A 19,763-nucleotide genomic window follows, 5' to 3' on the forward strand; every position below is an offset into this window, starting at 1 on the left:
GATCCATGCACACAATATCACTGTTTATAAAAAATTAATAAAAAAAAAAAAGATGCTAAAATCTGGCAGTGGATCTCAGCTCTGATGATAACTTTTTCTTTGAGAACCAGTGATAAAAAGCATCCTTTTATTTTTCATGTTTGAAGGAGTACAACATATTTCTTACCATTTAAATATGTTGACTGCAGATGACTGTTGAAAGAAAAATGGAGAAAAGATGGCCACTGAAGCTTTTTTTTCTGAACTGAATTAGCAAGTTTTATAATATTCTGGTACAGGTGGACCATACAGAGTGGAGTTACCATAGCAATCCTCTGTTGAGTGAGTTTGATCCTGTGTAATCAACTGAACGGAACATTGCCAAGGCATATCCTGGGCATGAGTGGTGTTTTTGGTTTTGTTGTTTTGAGGCTGACTTTGCCTTTTATGGGCAACAAACAATAAGAAGTAGGAGAAAATGAAGTCATATTTTTTATATGTTTTAAAGTACAAAGTACAGACTATGTGTTTTAGACAGGAATTTGAATAGTGCTTGCAAGATGGAGAGGTGGTTTTCATGGCCCTTGGGAGACCCAGGATAAAGCAATAATATTAATGCCAATTTGTTCACTTTGACAGCTGTTTTGACATATCTGACATGTCTTCTGATGCCCCATACTTGTTGTTTATCAACATTGGTGAGATAATTGTCAAAAGCACAAAAGCCAGACCACAAAATGCCCATTTTCACAACGTTTGACCACCTTAAGCACAGAAACAGTCACACACTCATTTTATTTTGTCTTTAAGTATTTCTCCATTGCACACTGCGAGATGACCACTTTCAGCAAATAATCTCCACTTTTGCTCTAAAGGACACCTTCATAGCATATTAAGCTACCTTTTTTTCATTTACCTCATGCAAAACCCATTCAAAACTCATTCATATGCCAAAATACATACTGCAAAAGCAAAAATTTGCTGGTATGGATGCATACTGCCTTACCTCATGGATCATGCACTCTAACTCATCCACATTCCTGTCCATTCATAGACACTGCTATCGGCTTTGTGTGTGATTGCTGCCTGTATCAGTGCCATGTGTCTGTAGGTTGTTCACAATTGTTCTTTAATTTATACTGTGACTGTGTTCGGACAGAATCAAAGCATAAGGATCTCTCATACCACTCCAAAGAAATGTGGAGCAGCTGTTTAGATGATTACTACAGAAACTGACCTGAATCTATTGCAGACATTGCCATCTAACCATGCCATCCTAAATTTGTGTATAATTTTATCTGCATGCTAATGCATATGATGGATGGGAAAGTGTGTGGCTGTAAGCAGAACTAGAACGAAGTCTTTGTATATGTTGACCTTGGAAATAAAAAAATGTGCACACAGCTCTCTTGACATGGCAGATTCCCTTGGGATGGAAACCAGACACAAACCATTCATTCAGATAGACAGCCCATCTACCAGGAAGTATGGGATGATTTAGAAGGGGAAAAAACAACACACACATCCACATCAACATGTCAAAAAGTCCAGATATCACTGAAACTATAAGCTTGGCAAATCATTGGTCAGCGCTTCCTTTTTAACAACCTTTGTTATCTGTTTACTTGTGTCACAATGTCCTGGGTTACACCATGAAGACTGCTATTTTAAATGTGTCACAAGAAACTGAACACATACCTTTCTACTGCACAATATTAAGCACCAACAGTGCAACAGTACACAAGGGGGAAAAAGTAAATTTTCGCAAAACTGTTGAGGGAAGACCACAATATATTCTGTTGTATAATGTAGTCTGTTAAAACCCCTGTTAAGAATAGAAGATAAGATTTCAACACCTACTAAAAAAATTTTACTTTAATAAAACTCAAAGATACAAGAGCACAATCTTCATGTTTAAAATAACAAAAGTAAACCATAAACATACTAAAACATTTACTCTGATAAAAATCAAGAAACGAGAGCAGTGTTAGTGTGTTTAAAACAACAGAAGTAAACCAGACATGCTAACATGCATGTCCACAACAAAAAGCCACCGGCCTTAAAAAAAAAAATCAGACCTGTTTAAAACAACAGAAGTAAACCAGACATGCTAACATGCATGTCCACAACAAAAAGCCACCGGCCTTAAAAAAAAAAAAAAATCAGACCACTTTAAATGGCTTACTATGTTCTATAGGAATACAAACACTCTCACGTGCAATCAAATACTTTGTAATAGTTTGCTTTGGGGGTTTAAAATACTGTACAATCAGTTTTAAGTTTGGAATATTCACACATACAGAAGCAAAAGAGAGGCTAACCTCAATTCCCCAAGAGAATCATGAGAGTCAACCTTTTGATGGGCGTCGTAAATGTACAATGATGAAATGCTTCGACGAGTCATTTTATGTAAGCATTAAGAACAATGTCAAGAAATGGAGATCACTGGGGAAAAAAATGACAAAAAAATGAAATAAAAAAATAAACAGCTGAACTAAAACTACCCATGACAGACGCATTAAAACACACACACACACACACACACAAACCCCCATAAAACTGATGAAAATGAATACTCCATACTATGTATTACAGTTACAGAAAACCACACAGATGAAATCTGGTCAAGAATGTGATATAATTTTAAACACTAATATAACCTGTAAAATTCCTAATAAAATTAAATAAAAACAACTGTCTTAATTGTCAAAATAGTGCCCACAACACAACCACTTTTCAAAGACCTCACCACAACAGTTTCAATCCTAAAAGTCTGACATCCTGCAGGGTAGGGAAGACAGTGGGAAACTCTTATGAACTCTTCTGCTTGGAGGCAAAAAGTGGAAGGAAGATCATAAGTATTACATCCAATTATAAAGAGCAATAAAACTTATCGGATTCCTTGATTGTGAGTCCATGTCAGTGCCAAACTCTGAGCAAAAGACATGATCACTCACCATTCATTGTGTTCCTGACACTACTCTTGTAGTGTCTTCCACTTCATGGGGATGGACCATAGGAAGTGTTTTGCAGACAGAAAACCCAGTTGCTGGTGACCCTGGGAACAGCTAACTGTGGCACCTCACACAAGAGTACATGAAGTAAAGTGTACAGATTGGTATGTTTTTAATAAGGTTTCACATGCTTGAAGAATGGGTGGCAGCAGAAGATAACATAATGTGCTGAAACCAATGATTTTACGGTCTTAGAAAAAACAAAACAAAAAAAAAAACCTGTTTCTTTTACCAACAACTATTGTGGGTACAAGACTGCACAAAACATATGGAAAAGATTATTACCTCTGGCTGTTTCTTTGTGTTGGTAGGACCCTGGTCACACTCTCATGCAACAACACAGAGACACTAAGTGCTCTTTCATGCAACACAACACAGAAGAAAGCTGGAATTGTATAAAAAGAAAGAAAAATAAAAGATGATCATTCTGTACATAAAAGTCCTCATTTTTACTATAATTCTCCAAAACTTGAGGTCAGTAAATCACACACACACAGCTTGCTAACAACAGTGTGCCAAGAACTTTGTGTCCAGGTAAAGGCTCACCTGAGTTTGTTGCTGTCATCTCAATATGAGATCAATAATTTTACACATCTCTCACCTCCATTTTCATCACTGCTTAAAATAATTTACATAATGCAACAAAATCACTACCTTAAACATCGAGTCTGGCACTATTACAGTTTGTTTGATGACCTGTTAAAACACAAGTCACTCATTTGTTCTGTACAACTTGTAATATCATGTTCATGACACTCAGTAATAGATTTCATGTCAACAACACATGTGAAAGTATTACCTTGAATAAATTCGGACATTGTACATGGAAGCTCAGCTATTTATACCCATTGGTAGAGTGAAGACTGCTGTTATGTGTGCCAACAGTAAATAATGCCAACACTGTGAAGCCTACCCTATAGAGGGTTCTTGGTCATGCAAGCTGTTTGACACAACAAGCTGCAGGACCAGCTGTGATCGTCACAAAGTTCCATAACCCTGTAGCTGTTTCACAAAGCACCACTGACCCACCAATCACATACCCTGAAGTAGGTCTATTTGAATACAGCACACACCTTGCTCCATACCCCATAGCAGATCCAGAACCTCAACATCTTTCATCCTGCAGTAGGTATCAGAAGATCTAGCAATGTAACACAGCCTGCAGTGAGTCTGGGCAGATCTAGCTCAACACATCCCGTACCCTGGAGAGGTATGAATGCCAGAACTGTCCACCACTGGTGTAAGTAGTGGACACACTGAGAGAGAGGGTACAGGTGCCCAAAGCCGATTAATGTGCTATATACATCACACAAAACTACACATCTGGATCAGTTTGATTCAATTTGATTGAAGCCCAACCTCACTGTACATTATCTGAATCACTTTTCACACAATCCATACCCCACCTTTTTCTACCGTCTGCACACACATACTAACCAGAGCTCCTCCCATTTCCTTCTTTCATACACCAACCTGGATCCCACTGCCTCTGACAGTCTGTCCCGTTACGGGCCTCCCTACACATGATACACCCACTCCACAGACACAGACATGGCCCTTCTCCCTAAACAGGAATAATATTAACATTAAATGAGATATTTTTACACCTCACCCCTCTTGTACAGCTGAGCTCTAAGTGCTAAACATTCTGTCAAGGCTGCACCCGTTCTTTTTCTCTTTGTGGACAAAGATGGCTCTACCACTTCCTTTTAACACTGACGGTTCTGCACAAGTTCTTTCATACACACTGACAGGGGTAAACAACTCACACTGACAGGGTTTCACTGACACAACACACACTGACAGGGCTTCACTGACATGACACACACTGACAGGGGTAAACAACTATCACACTGACAGGGCTTCACTGACAGGGCCTCACTGACATGACACACACTGACAGAGCTTCACTGACATGACACACACTGACAGGGTTTCACTTACATGACACAATGAAGGGCCTCACTGACATGACACACACTGACAGGGCCTCACTGACATGACACACACTGACAGGGGTAAACAACTCTCACACTGACAGGGCCTCACTGACACGACACACACTGACAGGGCCTCACTGACATGACACACTGACAGGGCTTCACTGACATGACACACACTGACAGGGTTTCACTTACACAACACAATGAAGGGCCTCACTGACATGACACACACTGACAGGGCTTCACTGACAGGGCTTCACTGACATGACACACTGACAGGGCTTCACTGACATGACACACACTGACAGGGCTTCACTGACATGGCATACACTGACAGGGTTTCACTGACATGACACACACTGACAGGGCTTCACTGACATGACATCACAGACATGAATCAACCCTACCCCCTCCCTATACATACACATACATCAATGCACCACCACACAAAACCTCACTTGCAGTGATGAATTTACATATGTGGCTAAAGTATGCCCACATACACCCCAAACTTTTTATCTATGTCCATCAAACACAAGCTTTCAGATCTGGAGTCACATAAAATGCACTAACATACATGGAGGGAAATACACTTATAGTGTCATCCCTGGGCAACTCCTGCAGAAACACAGCAGACACCTGGATATCTTTGTAAAAGCACCTAGAGGGCAGAAACAGGAAGAAACGTGATCCTCATCTTCCAGCATGTCAAATTCCAGCACTTCAGATTTCACAATCACACAGTTCCAGCAGGTCAAATTCACGATCACAAACTAAGAGCACAATCTCTATGGCAAGGAACTTGGTTCTAACTCTCCACCATGTTCTTCACTGAAGTTTGTTATTTCAGCACAAGAGCGCTGACTCCACATGAAGGACATCAGCACAGACCTGAGGCAGGAATAAAGTGGGACCCATAAGCATACATGTCCAAGTTAAAACTCAACTCTGTACAACTGGGAGGAGCACAGACTGGCTGGGAAGGACCTCAGTTGTCGTCCAACAGCATCTCCTGAAGCCAGGTGGGCACAGGGTAGTTCAGTTTGGTCAGCAGCTTGGACAGGTTCACGTTGTGTTTGCGGTAAAAGTGACGGAGGTAGGTGGCGCTGGCCTCATCCATAGGGTCGTACAGGCGACCTTTGCCCCTGCCCAAACACTTGTTGCGGCTGTCGCTCAGCACTTGGCAGAAGAATCCTTTATGTGGATCAAACCTGACAACACAGCCATGGCGAGTTCAGCTCACACACTGGTCTAAAAAATCAAAAGCAAGTGAACATGGGAGATACTGCCCACAAACTCAGTAGAAGACATAAAGATTTCAGATCAGAGACACCTCCAAAAGATGAAATTAGTGACACAGATGTGGATTTAAAAAAAAAGAAAACAGATGGACATGTGGTGCCCGTGGAGAAAAAATGGCTGGACTGGAGTGGGGAGGTAGGGGAAGAGGTAATAAGAGAAAAGCGTTGTTTGGTGAGAGTGGTGAGTTGTGGTAAGCCTGATGAGGTGATAAAGGCTAAAACAGTGCTGACAGACCCATCAGACATATGCCCCATGCCAACCAGTCTTCCCAAGACACACACAGGCACAGAGACAACACACCTGAATAAAGGTCAGACCACACTATCCTGCCACAGCTATGACACGAGCTGACAATACTGTGTCATGTTCAAACAGGCTGACAGGTCTGATCAACACATGACCATGACAGACCGACCAAGGACATGTCTGACCAGGACTGACAATTGTATTATGCTACTTTTTGTCACAACAGATTCCTCTGTATGATTTTTTTTTTCTTTTTCTTTTTTTAAACTTTAAAATTTTTTTTCCAAAGACATGTATACAATACAGAGAACAGTATGAAACAAACAATATAAAACGAACAGTAGCATCCACTACAGAGAGAAAGATAAAACAGGTCAAAACCAAAACAAAACCAAAGCAAAAAAACAAAAAACAAAACAAAAAAACACAACAAAAACAACCCAATAACAACATCAACAAATACAGAAAAAAACAAAAAAACAAACAAACAAAAAACTTGCCAATCATTCAATCAATCAATGTTTACACATTATTGATTGCAGTAATCATGATGATTTGAGGTTACCTATTTCCGGGAGGTTATCGGCCATAGTTTCGTCTGCTCCGCATAGGCGGATAGTAGTTTGCACAGACAGGAATGTCAGACCCCTGCCGGAGTCTGCACTAGTTGGGTCACGGTTAAGTATGTGTAATTAAACAATGTTTACACATTACTGATTGCAGTAATCATGATGATTTAAGATGACATTAATAATAAAGAGACCAGTTGTAACATAGCAACAGCATCAATTATGTCAACTATTACAGTAATGGTATCAAGGATGAGGTGAAAGCGAGTGGTAGCATTATAATATCATAATAAGGAGCAATGAGTAAACCACCTCTACATTATTGGAAAAGAAAGCTTGTAGTTAATCACATTGTAAAGACAACAACAATAAAAATTCAAAAAATAAATAAATAATAAATATAAAAAATAAATAAAGACCTGCTAGTACAAAGTAAGGACTGTTATACAGAATGATAACTATGGAACATGCAAAATTATGATTAGGTAACAGTTTCCATAATTGGAAGGTAACTGTTCCACTTTGTACGGAAAGCATGATGGCTCATTAGTATATAAAATGCATGTTCTTCGATTTTGTATCTGTATCTGAACTGTGTTTGAAATGCATTGAGTTGTGGTGGTTGTTTAGTGAATTTGCATTTGTACAGAAAGTTTTTGGCAAGTAAAATAATGAAATCTAAAATGTCATCTGTAGCAAATGTGTGTGAGTTTCCAAATAAAACTAATTCTTCACATAATTGGGCATTGTATACATTATTGCATTTGTTATTAATATCAGTTTGGAAAGCAGTCCAAAATCTCTGCGTAATCTCACATCTCCAAAACAGGTGTTCAATGGTTTCTGGATGTGATCCACAGAAGCTGCATTTATCATTATGAGAGATATTCATCTATTTCAGAGACCTGTTTGTTGCAATAATCCTATGAACTATTCTTATTTGAAAACATTTTAAGTTCACATTACTTATTTTGTGTATTTTGTGAAATGTCTGTTTCCAATTAATGTTCAGTTGCAACAAATCGTTCCATTTGTTACAGCATTTAGGGGTCATATTGTTTTTAACTAAAGTGTCGTAATAAACTTTTGTTCCTTTTTTCACTGAATATATCATTTGTAATGATTTTCTCATCTGCAAAGCAATGTCATTATCAATTTCAATGTTCAGGTTTTTTATATAATTTCTAACTGACCTTATGCAACCATTTAAAGTAAGGAAATTTGTTATATTTCCATGCATTTGACTAAAATCTTCATAAGAAAGGAAACTACTGTCCCCATGCACTAGATGAGAAATATTCCAAACCCCCTTTTCCATCCAATTTCTGCATGATAAAATCTTACTTCCAATTTTAATATTTTGGTTCAGAAAGATTGGTTCTGCTAAAACTTCTTTGCTGCTTGATAGTGGGACCTTCTGACAAAATTCTTTGTAGACTGGAACCTGTGAACACTTGCTTTCAAGTTGGGTGCATTACCACCAGCCACTGCTCCACAGGAGACAAATGAGAGCCAGGTGGAGTGTGGGCCAGGGGTGAAAGACATACCTGAGGTGCTGGCTGTAGTCAAAGTAGGGCTGGATGTGGAGGAACTGCTGCAGTTTGTGCATCACGTGGATAGGGTTGTTCCTCAATTCCTCCCCGTCAATGATCAGCAACTGTGCCACAAAGCAGCACCCACATCAACAAACTACCATCACTTTCAAAATCTTTTTTTTTTTTTTTTTTAAATCTATTCATTTTATGTACACTCAAACATAAAATGTCATAAATACACACAGCATAATGTTAACAAGAACAGAGCAACATACAAATACATATTAGTGAACAAAAAAGTGAAGGAGCCAGCAACAACAATTCACTTTTTTTTCTCTTCTCACCAATTCTGATGCACAATCATCATCATTTCATTTATGCCTATAGCTCCACTCGGGAACAAAGGGCCGCAACAGCACTCCTCCAACGGACACGGTTTGGGGCGATCCTCTTTATTTGGGCCCACGTCATTCCGGCTGCCTTCACTTCAGTGTCTGTACTTCTTCTCCAAGTCTGCCTGGGTCTGCCAACTTTGCATTTGCCTTGGGGGTTCCAGTCAAGTGCCTGGCGAGTGATTTTGAGTAGTGACTTGCGCAACGTGTGGCCTATCCACCCCCACTTTCTCTTTTTGATTTCTTCCTGATGCACAATATTTACAACAAATTATTCGTTTTTTCATGTTTGAGAGGTTGTATATTATAAAAAACAAAAACAAAAAAAAACAACAACAAAAAAACACCAACTCAATTGTCATTCCTTTAACTCATGGACAGATACTGTTGTTTTAACCACACAGTGAAGCATTACTGATTCACTTCACCCACATACACTTATAGTTGACTTCATCAAGTTTTTGCGCCTTAAACATATTATTATTAGTGGTAGTAGTTCTTTTTTATATATAATTTATCTATCATTTATTCACCCTTTTTTTTCTTTTTTTTTTCTCAAGGCCTGACTAAGTGCGTTGGGTTACGCTGCTGGTCAGGCATCTGCTTGGCAGATGTGTAGTGTATATGGATTTGTCCGAACACAGTGACGCCTCCTTGAGCTACTGAAACTGAAACTGAAACACAAGATCTGATTCCAACCTCACTTCTGACACAACTACACTCTGACAGGGCAAAATGACACTTCCTTCAATTCTTGCACTTGTGGTTAATTCATTATATACAGGGTAAGGGGTCGGGGTGGGGTGCGGGGGGCAGGTGTACACTGAACACAGACAGACATGTCTCCTAGAACCCACCTGTCTGGCAGGGAAGTAGTCCAGCCAGTTCATCAGGTTCTGGTAGTAGAGGCCAGGGTCCAGGCAGTGGGCACGCAGGTCTCGCAGCTGGCGGGGCATCCGCTCGTCTGCTGTCAGCACCACGTTGAAGCTGTAGTTCAGGGCCACCTGGTCATTGTGCGCCCTCTGGTGCTGCACACACACACACACACATACATAAACTCATGCACACACACATCAACACACAATACAGTATGGCACACACACACATTCACAAACACTCACACTGACACATACATGATGGGGATAAATGTGAAACTGAAAAACACACTGACACACAACACACACACAACATGAATGCAGACACACACACACACACACACACACACACGCACACGCACACACACACACACACACACACACACAAGTACACACATACACATGGGAATGACAGGGAACAGATATTAAACTGAGGAACACACACATACATGATGGAAATAGATGTCAAACTGAAAGAAACACTTGTGTGCACACATACACACATTATGGGAAGGTAAAAAAAAACAAACCAACAACTAAAAGACACTTGCATGTATTAACCCTTTCACTGCCAGGAAAATAAGATTTGAGTGAAGTCTATTTGCCAGGGTTTTTTCCACAAAAAACGGGTATATATTTGTTACTGCAGAAAGACCCATAAAAGTATATATTCTCTGGAAGGTAAATGAATAAAGAATATAAAACACACGATGTTTTCCCAATTTATATATTTTCAGTGACATGCTGTTGTTTTGAAATCAGTGTTTTGTTTTTTGTCACATTTTCAACTTGTTCATTACAAACATTAGTCAGGTAATTTGCACTAGAATATCATATTTCCTGGACAAGTGGATGATACCTGCACACACAAATTATATTAGAACAACCACAATAAAAAAAATTTAAAAAAGGAAAAAGAGACAAATACAAAATGCATTGTAATTTCTCCAAGTGATAGCATGGATGTAGGGCCACACCCTCTTGGTTTTCACCCCTCTCCTCTTCACCCCTCTCACACAGTCACTTCATCTAGTTCTCATCAGACCGCGTCGGCTGAGTGCCAAGAAAATCGCTCACACTCTGTCCTGCTAATAATTCGGTCACTTTCTGTTGTCTGCACTGCTGTACAGTCGGCATCATTCACTGACAGATGTATCTTGGCCAGTCTCTCCATTGCTTCATTTATTTTCTATCAAATCGTCCAACAAAAGTTCATCACTATCTTCTCCTTCGAATTTACACTTCAATTCTTTCTAAGCATCGTCTAAAGAAAGCAATCTTGGTTGATTTAGTGCACCATGACTGCATGTCTTGAGCACGGAGCGAGGAGAGGAGCCAGGCAAACACTGGCGCAGTAACCCAACCAAAACGTTCAAAGAAAGGACTGCCTCATGCCACAGATGGGGATTCTAGCTATGAATTGAATCTAGAAAGATTCCCCAAGCTAAAGCTATCAGTATTTTTGTCAACGAACTCAATGCAAAGCAGGGAAAAGTCCGAATATTTTGATGACAAGTTATCTCATCATTGTGGCAGCGAAGCGTACATGCTTGTGCTGAGTTATCTCGTCATATAGGCAGCCTAGGATAAAGATGTAAGCATTTATTTTTTACAAGAGACACATTTGAAATTGATAATGAGAACATACTACCAAGCATAAAGTATAGCTGCCTTCATGGCTGGGTAAAATTCAGTCTTGCTGTAAAAGCCCACTCTTACATAGTAGTTGTCATGAGAGCTGCTTCCCAGAAATGCAGAAGAAGAAAAGTCCCTGAAGAGACGATCAGAAAAGGGTGGGAAGAGAGATCACACACCTGGTACCAGGAGTAGGCTCTCTTGGCTGGGTCGATAAGGATGCAGATGATCTTGGCTCGTGGCAAGAGGCTGAACACACGCTGAGGGACATTCTCATGGTCAAAGTAGGTGGCGCTCTTCTCAAACAACAGAGTTCCTGAGGTGTTGGCGGGCAGGGGGAAGAACTCCATGTACCTTCAACACCAGACCATCCATCAGCATGTAACAATCTGAACTGAACTCTACTGAAAAAAAGAAACAAAACAAAACAAAACAAAAAAACTTTAAAAATCAATTCAACTCTACTGTGATTTTGTTGTAAGTGTAGTGGTTGTGGTCCTTTTCTGGTGGCTTGTTTGACTGTGAAAAACATCTCAAGAAAAAAAAACAACCCAAAAACCCAACCAAACACAGCCAATTTGTGCAGTGATTTGGCCAAAGTGTACAAGCAAATACTGACCAGTCAATCCCCTTGTAGTAGTTGTTGCCATTGAAGAACTGCACCTCCTCAAAGGTGGAAGGACTGGCAATGTTGCTCATCACTGCTGGGTGCATCGACAGGAAGGTGTACAGAGCTGTCGTCCCTGTATATACATACATGGATGCACATACATGCCACCACAGACACATACACACGAACACACATACACATGTGCGCACACACACACACACACACACACACACACACATATGCAATGAATGCATTGGCAGCGAGGTGCACATTTACTGAAAACACACTCATGCCAACATACCTGCACATATATATATATGCACACACAATCATGCTTACAAGCACATGCATACACACACACACACACACACAAACACCTACACATACCTATACAATACAAATAATCACGATTATGAGAACACACATAAACACAGACACACACATACACACACACATATGTGCAAACACACGCAACTGAATATTACTTCAAGTGGAAAGATGTAAAACTGAAGACAACACACACACACACACACACCAAATCACACACTCTCCACCTGCACAAACACAGAAGAAAAAGAAAAAGAGCAATGAAAGGACAGACAGGAGAGAGAAAAAAAAGATGGCGCATAAAAACAAGATGCAGGATAAAAACTGAGAAAAGAGAGAATCTAGACAGAAAAAGAGAGACGAAGAGACAAAAAACAAACAAAGCCTACAGATACAGAAGAAATCACGTGAAAAAGGATGCAGGTGTAAAAAGGGATCAGCTTCGGATCCACTCCGCTTACGCATACCCAGATTCAAACTCTCGACTGTTGGCCGCCGTTCTTTCTCTGCCTCTGGACCTTGCAATTGGAATGAACTTCCTCTTTCGCTTCGTCAAGTCTCCACACTCAGCTCTTTCAAGTCTGGCCTTAAAATCCACCTCTTCCCAAAATAGCCTCCCTTCCCTGCCTCTTCCTTGTTTTTAGTTTCTCCAGTTTTAGAGTTATACGTGAGTGAGAATGACTGGTGTGAAAGCGCTTAGATTTGTCTATGCACAAGATTCAGCGCTATATAAGTACCATTATTATTATTATTATTAAGTGTACCATTATTATTATTATTATTAAGTGGGAAAGAGAGGCAAAAAACTGAACAGAAAGAGGAGGAGAGGGGAAGGCAGGGGCCACTGACCTGTCTTCTGTGGGCCCACCACCAGGAACTTGGGCAGACGTTCACACGACTTGTTGCCTGACCAGATGTTTATGTGCCGCTTGTAGTCACACGGATTCTGCCAACAATGCACCACCGGTACACATCAGAAAACCATCATGTCAAATCAAATCAAAGGGTCAAGGGGGCCATTTCAGGGCTGAAAACTTGCCAGTTATCATCAGAACTAGTCACAGAAAAACCTAAACAATTTTAAATGGTCGATCAAAATGAAATGAAAACAAGAGCGTCAAGGCCTTCAAGACCAACTTGTGATATACACTTTATCCAACAAAGGAATCATGATTAAAAAAAAAAAAGAGAGAGAGAGAACTATTAAAAATGTGTTCTGTAGTAAATATTACAAAGCTATAAAATAGCAATTTCATTATGTGTAGAATGCAGGAAAAACAAATATGTGGAACAAAAGAAGGTAATTATATTTTTAATCAATTTTTAAAATTACCAACTATCAAAAATCACAAGAGTTGTTCCTCTTGGCATGGTATTTCATGGTGATTAGTGCTGGGCAACCTGGGAGTAAGAGGGTTAATGGAGGTCTTTAATCTGAAGAATCATGTGACAGTGACTGATGTCTACTTCAAGTACATGGTACTTTAACTGGAGGAAACATGCAGAGGTACATGATATCTACTGTACTTGCAACACTGAGTTCTTTAACCTAAAGGAACAGGAATAAGCTGTTACTTTAACCTAAAGAAACATGCAGAAACAAATGACATCTGCATGATGCAAGGGTTCTTTCACCCGAGGAACAGAGGTACTCTAACCTAAGAAACATGCAAGATTACATGATGTCTACACGTTGCAAGTGTTCATTAACTTGAGGAACAGAAGAACTCTGCCCTGAGAAACATGCAAAATTACATGATGTCTACTTGTTACAAAGGTTCTTTTCTTTAACCTGAGGAGCAGAAGTACTCTGACCTGAGATACATGCAAATTTACATGATGTCTACATGTTTCAAGGGGTCTTTAATGTGAGGAACAGGGTTCAGCTCACCTGCCACAGAGGGTCTTTGTCCTGGGGAAACATGTTGAAGTAGTTGATGCCCAGCTGCAGCGGAGGCACGGACAGAAGGCGCAGGTTGGTCCAGCACTGAAGGAACCGCACCAGGCCCTCAAAGGTGAACAGCGCCACACGGTCATTGCCGTAGTTGTTCATGTGGGTCATGAAGATGTTGAACTGTAACAGCCAAAAACACTGGCATCATCATCATCATCATCATCATCAATATTATAACTGTTATTTTCATCATCACTACCACCATCATCATCGTAATCATTGGCATCATCATCATTATGATCATCATCACACACCGTCTTCATAGTCTCTGTTACTTTCCACTAAATAGCACTACACTCTCACTGAAGAATTTTGATCACTCATGTATTCTCAAATTTATGGGCACTTTATACAATTAGACACCCTATGAATATAAACTGAACTGAAAAAAAAACAACTATACAGAAGACATAAATTCTATAATTAAAACTGTTTCTTCTTCCTGTTTGTGCTCGCTGACCAAGTGACCCACAAGGTTCAACAAGGAAGTAAACCCTGAGAAAAATGGTCACTCACAGGGGAGTACAGGACAGTCTGAAAGAGTTCTCCTCCTTTGAAGTTCTCTTCCAGATCAGCCAGGCCTGCCTTGTAGTCGCTGATGAACACTGTGCGTGTGAAGAGGCCACAGGTCTGTCGGGGCAACACCTGAACAGGTACGACAAACCCACTATCACACACAGAACAGACCACACAGCTGAACAGGCATTAAAAAAACCCACTGATTGTCACAAAATAAGACTTATTCACAAGCCTCCCTGTCAAACCTAACTCTAGAGCGGTGCTTGTGACTGTGTGGCAAAAAATCCAAATAATGAATCTGTCTATTTTACTGAACAAAACCAGCAGGGGAGAATATTTAAAACAGTATCAAATCATACTTGAGGATCTTACGGCACAAAATCATACAAATTTTGTTTTTAAGTATCAATACAGTTACTACAATTTGTATAAAAAGAAGGTTGTGTATGCTTTATCAGTCGATACACAATTCATTTTCTTCCAAAGCAGGCCAGCTGCTCTCTATCAGAAACAAGATTTTTTAGTCCAACAACTTGGATACTGAAATAAGAGTGTTTCCACCTATCAATGACAGTGAAGCAGCCCATATGCAATGTTTCACTGTTTAATGTCCAGGCAAACTCAGCGGTATCCATAGCAGTATCAACCTATTTCCATCTTAACCATGACTTTCCCCCAGCTTATCCTGCAGCAGTCCACATCCACACATGGGACTGAATAGCCTCAAACATAATCTGATCTAAAAGAAATGTGTGATCACCAACAGACTTTCTGTCAACCAGTCACCACACAACTGACCATGATCCCACGATGGATGAAGCCACGCCGCCGCCAGAAAGGGTAGAGGGAGGGGTACTCCTCAGAGCTGGTGACCTTGATGTCCCAGATGCTCCTCCAGGCGGTGTAGAGCTCCTCGTGCACCGGGTACACACCGGAGTGGTGGGGGGCCACTGAATAGTGCTGCTCTACTGGAAGACTGTAGTCCTGATATGTGACACACGAATACCAATACAATGCGCATACACAAGCTTTATTGTCTATACTTTGGTACAGAGATTTTCTTTTTGGCATCATTGTACAATACACATCATTGTACAATGTTAAAAAAGGTTTAAAAAAAAAAACAACCCAAAAATAATGCTTTACAACACGTGATATAGTATAAATGTGATGTGGCATACAGGTACCGCTGTGTAGACTGCTTCAGTCCAAGATCAACACACAGTTCATATTGTATATTCACTTTAGAGTATACTGTACAACATTTTATGATATGTAGTGTACATATACCACTGTGTAAACTGCTTTAATTTGAGGTTAACATACAATTCATACAGTACGTACCTTATAATGAATCACACAGTGTATAATTATATGTTATATATAATGTACATGTACCACTGAGTAAACTGCTGAATATGAGAGGACCAACAATATCTGCAGTATATTTTCCACATGTGTTATGCTGAGAGGGAGGGAAAGAAAACACTGCAAGAAATGAGGAACAGAGACAGACAGACAAGGAACAAATATTACTATTTCACCTTCGCAAACTGTTTATTAGTGCTCATGGATGCCTCCAGCTTGTGCAAGTCCATGGTGTGGGCCTGCTCATGCATCCACATGTGGCCAAACCACCAGAAGTGGTGTCGATACTCTGCAACAAAAATAGATAATCTATGAAATATTACTATGAGACAAGCTTTCAATACTTAAGGTAGACACTGATTATCATAATAATTAACATGTCTCTTGATATACATATATATATATAAAAAAAAAAGAACTTTAGCTGCTCTTGCAGCAGACTTCACATACAAAAGAGAGAAAGACAGACAGACAAGACACACTGGTGTAACATGGTTTCTTTGCAAGACACACACAAATAAAAAGCCGCAAACTTCCTACCAATCAGTTTTTTGTCTCCAGCATCTTCCTCGGGGTCACCGTGCAGGTAGAAACGTCCAGAAAATCCAAGGTTGAAGTGGAACCCCTCCATCACACTTTGCAGGTAGGTCTGGGTGGACAGCATGGCCTGCGACAAGGGCACACAATCCGTCACATCCCTCCACAGTCCTCACACCAATTTCACATACTTTTCACAGCAACAAAGCCTACAACTCATCAGTCACACCCCTTCACACCTGCAACAAAGGCACACAACCCATCACAACCCTCCACACCTGCAACAACAAGGGCACACAACACATCACACCCCTCTACACCTACAACAACAAGGGCACACAACCCATCACACCACACCACAACTACAAAAACAAGGGCACACAACACATCACACCCCTTCACACCTGCAACAAGGGCACACAACACATCACACCCCTCCACACCTACAACAACAAGGGCACACAACACATCACACCCCTCCACACCTGCAACAACAAGGGCACACAACACATCACACCCCTCCACACCTACAACAACAAGGGCACACAACAAATCACACCCCTCCACACCGACAACAAGGACACATAACCCATCACACCCCTTCACACCTACAACAACAAGGGCACACAACACATCACACCCCTCCACACCTACAACAACAAGGGCACACAACACATCACACCCCTCCACACCTACAACAACAAGGGCACACAACAAATCACACCCCTCCACACCGACAACAAGGACACATAACCCATCACACCCCTCTACACCTACAAGAACAACACACATCACACCCCTCCACACCTACAACAAGGACACACAACCCATCACACCCCTCTACACCTGCAACAACAAGAACACACAACACATCACACCCCTCCACACATACAACAACAAGGACACACAACACAACACACCCCTTCACACCTACAACAACAAGGACACATAACACAACACACCCCTTCACACCTACAACAACAAGGACACATAACACATCACACCCCTCTACACCTACAACAAGAACACACATCACACCCCTCCACACCTACAACAACAAGACACACAACACATCACACCCCTTCACACCTACAACAACAAGAACACACAACACATCACACCCCTCTACACCTCAACAACAAGAACACAACACATCACACCCCTCACACCTACAACAACAAGGACACACAACACATCACACCCCTTCACACCTACAACAACAAGAACACACAACACATCACACCCCTCCACACCTACAACAACAAGGAACACACAACACAACACACCCCTTCACACCTACAACAACAAGAACACACAACACATCACACCCCTTCACACCTACAACAACAGACACACAACACATCACACCCCTTCACACCTACAACAACAAGGACACACAACACAACACACCCCTTCACACCTACAACAACAAGGACACACAACACAACACACCCCTTCACACCTACAACAACAAGAACACATAACACATCACACCCCTCTACACCTACAACAAGAACACACATCACACCCCTCCACACCTACAACAACAAGGACACACAACACAACACACCCCTTCACACCTACAACAAGGACACACAACACAACACACCCCTTCACACCTACAACAACAAGGACACATAACACATCACACCCCTCTACACCTACAACAAGAACACACATCACACCCCTCCACACCTACAACAACAAGGACACACAACACATCACACCCCTCTACACCTGCAACAACAAGGACACACAACACATCACACCCCTCCACACCTACAAGGACACACAACCCATCACACCCCTCTACACATACAACAAGGGCACACAACCCATCACACCCCTCTACACCTACAAGGACACACAACACATCACACCCCTCCACACCTACAACAAGGGCATACAACTCATCACACCCCTCCACACCTACAACAACAAGGACACACAACACATCACACCCCTCCACACCTACAACAAGGGCACACAACTCATCACACCCCTCCACACCTACAACAACAAGGACACACAACACATCACACCTCTACACCTTTAACAAGGGCACACAACACATCACACCCCTCAACACCTACAACAAGGGCACACAACCCATAACACCCCTCCACACCTTTAACAAGGGCACACAACCCATAACACCCCTCCACACCTTTAACAAGGGCACACAACCCATCACACCCCTCCACACCTTTAACAAGGGCACACAACCCATCACACCCCTCCACACCTTTAACAAGGGCACACAACACATCACACCCCTCCACACTTACAACAAGGACACACAACACATCACACCCCTCTACAACTGTAGCAAGGGCACACAGCCCATCATATCCATCAACACCTGCAACAAGGACACACAACCCGTCACATCCCTCCAGAGTCCTCACACCAATTTCACACACTGCCTGTATTGCCACTGCCAGGTCATCAAATGACAGGCACAATATTAACTTGGGCCTTTCATCTCTCCAGTGGAACAGACTATCAAGAAGAGACCTCTACTATCCACTACCCTGTGCCTTTGCCTCTGTCTGGCTTCATCTTGTCTAGCTGGTGGATCTGGAGGATTCTTCCTAGACAGCCGTTGACGAATGTCTGCCTTTTAGTCGAGGGTATGTCATTGTCGTCCTCCATGTTTCAACATACAAGAGCACTGACTCCAACATACATTGATACAATAGCACTGACTCCAGCTCAAGGTGTTCTTGAGAGCTCTGCCAAACGGTTCAAGTGCTGAACTTTCAATCTGAAGATCTGTTTGATCCAGGTATTTGTACCTGGTGGAATTCAAGGGTAGATATTTTTCTTATCTCCCAGATCAATAAATTATTATATGTGCAGAGTAGCCAGTTCCTTAATTCCATTAATTCCACATGCCATTTTTTTTTTTTTTTTTTTTTTTTTTTTTTTTTTAAGAGGTGAAAAAGTATAGAAGCA

General features: G+C 41.2%; 1 protein-coding gene across 2 annotated transcripts in view; it reads right to left on the minus strand.

Annotated features, from left to right (window-relative positions):
* Positions 1–755: 755 nt before the first annotated feature.
* The window catches only part of LOC143292485 (bifunctional heparan sulfate N-deacetylase/N-sulfotransferase-like), a 33,758-nt gene continuing 14,750 nt past the window's right edge, over positions 756–19,763 (minus strand). For both annotated transcript variants that reach the window (XM_076602815.1, XM_076602816.1), the window contains exons 3-13: positions 16,809–16,935; positions 16,445–16,557; positions 15,699–15,884; positions 14,898–15,026; positions 14,319–14,501; positions 13,277–13,373; positions 12,110–12,233; positions 11,670–11,844; positions 9,838–10,008; positions 8,601–8,710; positions 756–6,147 (exon numbers count right to left, since the gene is read on the minus strand). In XM_076602815.1, coding sequence (XP_076458930.1) covers positions 5,925–6,147; positions 8,601–8,710; positions 9,838–10,008; positions 11,670–11,844; positions 12,110–12,233; positions 13,277–13,373; positions 14,319–14,501; positions 14,898–15,026; positions 15,699–15,884; positions 16,445–16,557; positions 16,809–16,935 — 1,638 coding nt within the window. In that variant the 3' untranslated portion in view covers positions 756–5,924. The remainder of the gene's footprint in view (positions 6,148–8,600; positions 8,711–9,837; positions 10,009–11,669; positions 11,845–12,109; positions 12,234–13,276; positions 13,374–14,318; positions 14,502–14,897; positions 15,027–15,698; positions 15,885–16,444; positions 16,558–16,808; positions 16,936–19,763) is intronic.

This window comes from Babylonia areolata, chromosome 18 (genome assembly GCF_041734735.1).
Source record: "Babylonia areolata isolate BAREFJ2019XMU chromosome 18, ASM4173473v1, whole genome shotgun sequence".
Taxonomy (NCBI): domain Eukaryota; kingdom Metazoa; phylum Mollusca; class Gastropoda; order Neogastropoda; family Buccinidae; genus Babylonia; species Babylonia areolata.